The sequence below is a fragment of the Branchiostoma floridae genome, chromosome 10 (genome assembly GCF_000003815.2).
Source record: "Branchiostoma floridae strain S238N-H82 chromosome 10, Bfl_VNyyK, whole genome shotgun sequence".
NCBI lineage: Eukaryota > Metazoa > Chordata > Leptocardii > Amphioxiformes > Branchiostomatidae > Branchiostoma > Branchiostoma floridae.
In genome coordinates, this window is record NC_049988.1 from 12,273,702 (window position 1) to 12,282,129 (window position 8,428).

The 8,428-nt window shown below is 41.8% G+C and overlaps 1 protein-coding gene across 1 annotated transcript in view; it reads right to left on the bottom strand.

Moving 5' to 3' along the window:
• LOC118424892 (von Willebrand factor D and EGF domain-containing protein-like) overlaps positions 1 to 8,428 on the bottom strand; it is a 30,314-nt gene that overhangs the window by 18,277 nt on the left and 3,609 nt on the right. The window contains exons 2-8 of the mRNA XM_035833699.1: positions 7,152 to 7,523; positions 3,992 to 4,096; positions 3,509 to 3,631; positions 2,088 to 2,297; positions 1,670 to 1,831; positions 1,399 to 1,458; positions 681 to 961 (exon numbers count right to left, since the gene is read on the bottom strand). Coding sequence (XP_035689592.1) covers positions 681 to 961; positions 1,399 to 1,458; positions 1,670 to 1,831; positions 2,088 to 2,297; positions 3,509 to 3,631; positions 3,992 to 4,096; positions 7,152 to 7,523 — 1,313 coding nt within the window. The remainder of the gene's footprint in view (positions 1 to 680; positions 962 to 1,398; positions 1,459 to 1,669; positions 1,832 to 2,087; positions 2,298 to 3,508; positions 3,632 to 3,991; positions 4,097 to 7,151; positions 7,524 to 8,428) is intronic.

Sequence of the window (8,428 nt, forward strand, 5' to 3'; positions counted from 1 at the left end):
CAAAAAAAATTTTTCCTGGGGCCTCTCCCCCCCCCTCTAAAAATTTTTTTTTCTTAGGGCCCTCCCCCCGGGGTTCCATTTTTTTTTCCTAGGGCCCATACCCCCCCCCCCCCCCGACGGACCGCCCCCCCGCTAAATATCGACCAGTCCCTTAGTGCCCAGTTACTCAGTGTAAAATTAGCGTAGCGGATCCGCTGCTAGTATAAACTTCGACCCCTATATGTTGTTTTTGGTAAGTATTTGGCGACACATCTCGGCTTCCGGGTATCGCTCCGAGGACGCAAACAGTGAAGCGCCCCGGGCAGCTTGACCGATAATGTCATCGCTACGGGCTTTCGAAATTCATTAGGACATTGTGAGATTTTAGGTCCTACAATTTTCTTGCAAATCAGATATGTTAGACCAGATGGTACATTTTTACTTCCTGTATACTGTATAGGTGTAGTTCCCGGGGAAAATTTTGTTTGGAAATACGGTGTCGTTGAAAATAGTCTCTTAACTATACGTTTCAATGGGGGCGAGAAACTGGGGTGTGCCCCTAAATGTTCCATTTTCGAGCAGGGGTTATTTGAGACAGTTAAATGTTGTATGGGAAAAGCTATGGCTGAAATATGCTGTATTTGCTCCTAAGCAAATGTCGGCCTTTCTAGTATTACTTAATATCTTGGTAACCAACTTACAGCTTTCCCCATCTTGGACGGCCAGGTGACAGGCAAGTTCGGATACAGCTGGTTCAGACCCAGGTGACTAGCGTCCATCTTTGCGCGCCTTTTCCCGGCCGTCAGGGTCACGTTAGGCACGTCCGGAAAGTACTCATTATCGAACAGAAACATGACGTCAAACCAGGCAGTGACGTCATCGGGGTCGTACTCAACCTGGCACGTGAAGGTCACCTGATTGCCGCTGACGTCATACTCAGGAGGGTGGAGGACAGGGCTGTCTGAGAACAACGGGATGATATCTGCAAACAAAAAACAATTTGGAGTTACAGTATAAGTTAAAGTAAAGCTTATATCAGAATTGGAAAAAGGGGTCTACCCGACATTTTAAGGGTTGTTTTGGCATCTTCGGGCGTGACCCACAACGTGGCCCAACTGAACACCATGCAGCTACCGGGCTATGGCCCCGGATTTTTTAAACTCAGGTCGGGACCCGGTCGCAGATAGACGCAGTGACCTACTAGTGAAAACACCGAGAGGTACCCCTGAGGCCTAGTCGTATGGCAGCCCACCGGGACAAATTTGTGGCTTCGGGGCACGGCCGGGGCCACACCGCCGACGGGCACTTAAGTATTAGATCGAAGTATTGTCTTGCAGGACTGTTCTTATCTTTGATTGTTGACACTATTGATCATAAATGTATTTTACGGTTTCCATTTGTAATAAAATTGTAACTTACTTCCGCAAGTCCGGTGGAATACGTTGTACACTTCACCGTTTGGGCAGGGTACGCTGTCACCTGTGGGAACGGACAAGAAAGTCTTCTGTAATCTATCGACTTACTCATTGTAAGGACCACTACCATCTTTTATCACAACAAAATCATTGCAGCACATGGCCTCTCAGATTTTACTTTCATGGTTTATTTATGGGTTGTTGTGTTGTAAATCTTGCAATCTTGCCCACAGTAGATGTATTCAAATTGCATCATTATCTTACATGTGACCTACCTGCACAGTATGCCTCACAGAAGTTGGTCGGCACCAGTTTGTAGACGTAGTAGGTATGTCCGGGGGTGGGGCATCTCTTGACTTGAATGTTGTATTGTTCTGTGCAACACTCGCCAGGGACACCGGTATTCGCACACACCGAACGATCAGCAATTGTGTCATCTGGGTAATGTTTGAATAAAAATGTTTCCTGTTTACTTCTAAAATGGCTTAATTCTTTGCATTACATAAGCTGTAACGGAGAGTGTATGAAAGCTAAATATATCTATCTTTTAATATATTGAGAAAGATATACATGCAAGGAAGTTGAAAAGAGGTCACTCTTTTCAACTTCCTTGAATACATGTGGATTTAGGAACCAAGAGGTACTAGTATCTTTATGAAGTTCAACAAGAAGGCACATTGTATGTAAAATTACCTGTGGGGTGTTCTCCGTTCAACCACACAGGTGACTCTGTCCCGCAGCGGTAAGACTGTACACAGCTGGTGGGGATGGTGCCTCCCACATGAGTGAAGCGGTACCAGCCCTCCTCTAACCCGCCGTCACACACGTTCGAGCCGTCCGACTCTGTGATGTACGCGGTACTACGGTGTGGCTCGTAAAGGGGTGTGGCGGTCAGACATGGGTCTGAGGAGGTCGAAATGAAATTATACGAGCGTGCCTCAAAAAGTAATGTCATTAGTTTTAGAAGAGGCTCATTTTTGGATCGAATGAGTTGAAATTTGGCACAAAGGTATAAAATTAAGGTATGTATTATTCTGAGATTGAAATCTTAATTTATTATTCAGGTTTTTATGAATGACTGAGTTGCGTTCAAGATGACCATACCCCTGGAAGAAATGAGAGGCTCAATTAACGTGTAATTGATAATGTCCCTGACTCACTCGTAGCTATTATAAGACACTGAACCTTCTCATGAATCAAGCTGTATTTCTCTATTTAAGCCACATGCCTGTGTTCGCTTTAGAAATCCAATCAGTTTTTCTTTTTTTCGTTCCTGGAGTGAAAAGAGATATGGGAGCGGTCGTCAGGGTGGTGTATCAGGGGTAGGCTGATTAAATTTTCCGTAGCCGAATTTCTTATTATCTGAGAGGGATCAAACTTAATACAACTATTGGTATTTAAACAGTTAATACTTATGCTAAGTTTCGTCGCTTTTAAATCTAAAATCAGTCTACAAAAAAGTCTTAAATCAACAAATAACGTATTTGGTTATCAATCAAACTGTCTGCAATATAGCAACTCTCTCCATTCTAGCGGCTGTAAAAGAGGAACCACCGGGAGTTCAGAAATGAAAATTGGTATATAACCTGTAGTATACAGACACTCATTATTATACAGGTGAAAGTTTAGCTTCCAACAGAAGTTATAAGTGGCCATGGGTCAGATCTAAAGGGACTGATCTTCTGACAAGCTACCAAAGGTGTGGTCATCTTGAAATCAACTCAGTCACTTACATGTATAAAAACCTGAACGACAAATTGAGATATTTCAATCTCAGAGGGATACATGCCTTTACCTTTGTGCCAAATCTCAACTCATTTGATTAAAAAAAACAGTTATTGGAAACACAGGGATAAGTGACCTACTGATAGAAGTGGATGTCAAATTTGTTACATACGAGCACAGTGTGTTTACAAAAGTACGAGCATGGAAGAGGAGTGCATCTCTAAGTTGCAGGTATCTTGCTATCGCCACGACAATCTTTCCACACGAGAAATGGCGTTGGGATTTCGTTTATTTTTACAAAGCTAATCAGGTATTTGCAGGTTGCAGTCCAATATCCCAAAATGCTGCATTTACCCACCACACCAAACAAACGAAAAAGAGATTCTAACCGTCACATGAAAATCCGTTTTCACTCAGAATGTAGGCAGCATCACAGGAACACTGGAAACTCCCCTCTGTGTTCGTGCAAACGTGTTCGCAGCCGCCATTTTCTCTCAAACATTCGTTGATGTCTGAAAAAGTAGGAACGCAAGATAGTTACTACTGATAAGCCTCATAACGCCAAACGGAATTTCGAATTCTACTTCAGATAAGTATTGTTCATATTTCTGGAAAATGGTTTGATTTTTTTTTTCATTATTCTTAATCAAGCAGACGACAGAAGGGCATGGAGACAACTCTCCATCTTCATGGCTACCTTATCCCCCCCCCCCCAATGACCTGGAGGTCAATGGACTAGGTAGGTAGGTAGGTAATCAAGCTGTTTACAACCAGGGCCCCACTAGCTGATGACTTAAGTCTAGTACGAAGCGGTAGCCCTGGGAACTTAATCAGCAATGCATTTTACTATATGAACGGTGTATGATACTTACCGTCACATGGGCCATTTTCGTTAATGGGAAGCCCTCGTAACACAAAACACGGGAACCCCCCATTTGTAAATGTACAGGGAAAGGGCCCATTCCCGTCACATCCCTCTGTATTGGTTAATGACAAAATAATTCTACACATATAGCATGCATGCATACCTTTTTAGTTAAAGATGTCGTCATAAACAAAATAACTTACTATAATTACATCCTTATTTGCTTAAGTAATCAATTAGGCAAGATGAAACAATTAATCTAGAAAGTCTCAAAACATCTCATGGGGGTATGAGGTCTCCTGTGTTGTTACAGGAGACTACTTGGAAAAGGCATAAAATGTACAAATTGAAACAAGTATGGTGTTAAAAAAACACAGGCGAAGAAAGGTTACGATGGAATAATTGTTTGTTTGTTTGTTTGTTTGTTTGTTTGCTTTATTATGATCTCCAGTAGTGATATTGTACAACTATTCTGCCTGGAGCCTGTGAATATTCACATAAAATAAAATAGAATTAAACAAAGTAACAAAATTTATACAAGAATAAGTAACAAAAAGTATGGTTCCTTAAAAAAACGAGACGAATTTTAATTGTCATTCAAAGTTTAAGATGAGTGTAAGAATAGTTTCAAACATTTATTTGCACGATTTCAATGTGTTCCCCGTTTTCTGCTGTGTGTAAGGATGGTTCGCTGTCGTTGTAATGGCTGGGTATAGGTGTGATGCCTTTTCGTTCTAATTCATTTTTTGTTACCTGTGTTGAAAAAAAAGCAGGTATTGTTTTTGGTAGGGATCACGATATGTAGTTTTCGGACCGATATCTTTAGAACCTCTGGATGGATTACGATCACGTTTGCTATTGGGGTAGATACTGTGAGCCATTGTGCTTTAGCGCGCATTAGAACTTTGCTGCTGTTTTGTGGTTCGTTTAAAAAAATATTTACACCCCTTTTCTTGATATGGAATGATCTGGTCGTCTTAACGGGGACAGCTGTGACATATGTTTTATGTTTACAGTAGCATGGGAGTGTGTGGGGAGTTTCCGGGACTATATCTCCAGAACAGAACACGTAATTGTAATGATATTTATCTCCATGAATAATGAAGATATAGTTTTGGGTGTGTCGACGATGTCTGTGTGTTTGTCTGTCTATATTTATCTCCATGAATAATGGAGATATAGTTTTGGGTGTGTCTGTGTGTTTGTCTGTGTGACCAGATTTTTGTAGTGAGCATAACTCAAGAACTTCTGGATGGATTACGATGATTTGGTTTGTGGGTAGGTGTTGGGAAGACAAAGGTCAAGGTCAATTTTGGGCTCCCTGGTATGTGACCTTGGTACTGCAGCAGAAATTCGTTTTTTGGATCTTGTGAATGTGCTATAGCTTGTGACATAAGAGATATGTGATGTATATTTCCCCCCCTCCCCTACGCAGGTTGCTCTGGAACTGCAGGGGCATTATTTTGAAAATGTTCTAAGGAGGATAACTGAAGAAGGGAACAACAACTTTACATGATATTTGGTGTGTAGGTAGCTTAGACAGAGATCATGAAGTGCAGATTATGCAAGTTGACACTTAATTTGGATGTTTAATGAGGAAAATCTGTATTTGCAGTGTTTCTTTTATAGAACTCAAATACCTGTAAATATGTAGTTTGTGGCAGGTGGAACATTAGCAGATATCAATTATGCAAATAAGTCCATAATCTTCATAATTAATGTAAAAGTGTCATAATTCATCTATGTGGTAAATGATTGTACAACCAACATAGTGACTAGCGTAGGTTATTTACAGGTCTACATAACTAAGCATAGATTATGCAAATGTGGAATCCATTTACATAATCAGACTATCTCATAGAGATATGATGTTCCCGAACTCTTGTTGATCATCATCATCATCATACATGTGTTGGGTGTGGTTGCCTCAGGATTGATTTGGAGCTTCCTTGTGTTTGAACTTGACACTGCAGGTAGCCTTTTGTGTGTTGAAGGGGCGTACCTGTTTAAACACTGTCCTCCGATCAGGTCAGGATTCAGTTGTACAGGCGGTGGTGCGAGTGAAACGTTTTCTCAGATGTTCCTATGAACTCCGAGTTCTAAGCTTGATAGTGGGTACCTGTTTAAACACTGCCCCCCAAGCTAGGGGTTTCTGTTGTGCAGGTGGTGCGAGTGTTATGTTAATACATATGTCCCCAACATCACAGTATATTGGAATAGGCAGTAATTCCCCCTCCAAATGTCGATTGACAATGGTGACCCTAAGTAGCTCATATACTGTCACGGCACAGACAGTCCACATCAGAGACAAGGGGTGTCTATGACAGCACCAAAAAGTTGATAATATGGATACATGAGAAAAAAGAGTTCGGAGACCTCATACCTCCATGAAATGACTTGCATATCTGCATAATTCATGTATGGTTCTATACACATTTAACTAATTAGCACAGGTCGCAATGCTTACAATCAAGTGTCCTAGACATATAATTACAAAACTTTAAAATCAACTCTAAACAGTGACAACAAACATCCACACGGAATCGACTCTATGTACATCTCTGCCAAAGATACCTGCATGCTGAATAGCATGGAAATCTGTCCTTCCTATGTTCCGTTTTGCTCTTTGGAAGATTTTGGCCAGAATGCCCCTGCAGTTCCAGAGCAAGCCGCTAGGGGGCCCAAACATGCAGTACTTCTGCCTTACATCACAAGCAATCTGCCACACAAAAATCAAGACCATAGCATGTACAGCTCAAAAGATAAAAAAAAAAAATCGAAATTTAGCTGCAGTACCAAGGTCACACACCAGGGGGCCCAAAATCGACCCTGACCTTCGTTTTACAACACCTGCCCGCATACGAAATATCATAACGATCCATCCAGAGGTTCTAGAGTTATGGTGACCACAAATATCCGGAAACACAATCAAACAGACAGACAGACAGACGGACACATCAAAATGAATACCTCCATTTTTCATAGTCTGTGTAAAGCAAACTCCGCTGTCCAGGGCTGTAACTGGCCCCTCCCCGGGGGCCGGCTGATGTTTGGCGGGCTGCTATAAGCGAGATTTAATCAGGCTACATTTTTCATGTAGGAAAAAAGTTCTAAGTAAGAGTAGTTAGTTAAAACAAGGAGGTTAAAAGCAGAACGTCTCAAAATACCTCTGGCACAGAAGGCGTACTCGTCTTGCTGTCCATTGCCATCGACGCACCAGTGTCCCGACTCTGCACCACAGGAGGCACCATTACGCCAGTTGTTCATGAACTGGTACACGTCGTACAGCTGCGGACAGCTGCGTGGATCAGCACCACACAGCTGCTGGGATACTTCCTCCATGGGGTACCAACAGTTCACCAAGCCTGTTTGGAAGCACGACGAGGAGGACAACCCACAGGCGCTGTCCCCGGGACACGGCGTCACGTACCCCGCTGCCTCACACGTTGCCTTCACGTTGGCCGAAGTCATACCTCCGGTTACAGGTACCTTGTAGTAGTGCCAGTCCTTGTAAGCTGTCAGATATGAGGCATCTCGTCCTGTAAACAGATAAAGAAAAAAATGTCAACCAAAAACTCTTTAAAAAATCACTTTGGACTCCCCCCACCCCCTCTTAGTCAAAAAGCACAAGCGTCGATTGAATGCATCCATCATATGTTGTTTCAATCTGAATATGAACTAGAAAGGCCGACATTTGCTTAAGAGCAAATACAGCATATTTCAGCCATACCCCTTCCCACGCAACATTGGACTGTTCCAAATCACCCCTGCGCAAAAATGGAACATCATATTAACAGTACATTATCCCCCAAAGTGGACTGGTATTGTGAATTGATTCCAGGTAAAAACAGAGCTTGCTTCTATTTTTGCAGAAAATGACAATAATCACACCTTCCATTCAGAAAATTTTCATCATGACTGAAAATTGTTGAATGACTTCATGTAATGTCATTAACAATTTTCAGTACGATAACTAGGTGTAAGTTTAAAAAAGTATAAGCTCCTTGTGATGTGGGTACATTTATTATTGCAGTGAACTTTTTTTATTCAAGTAGGGCATACGATTTAATAATTATCAAGCAGGTGCAGGTACTGTAGGAGCGTTTGTTTTCTTCAAGCTGTAAAACTGTTAAACTGTTTTACTTTGTATGCAATCAGCCATCGAGCCTATTCTTATTTTAGTTTAACAACTTCCTGCCAGACCCGGAAGATACGATTGAACCTTGTTCGAGGATTTATTTTCGTCTGTCTGGTCAGTCTGTTCATACCCTGGCGCTGAGAGTGTTTTATTGGGCTGAAACTCTGGCAGTTTAAAGTTAGTTACAATTTAAATGTTCAAAGTTTATGTCAAACAACAACAGCACTAGGAAATGTGGCCACTATAGACAGGTGGTCACTATAGAGAAAATGCTGATCTATTGACTAGGAGCCATACGTTACACAT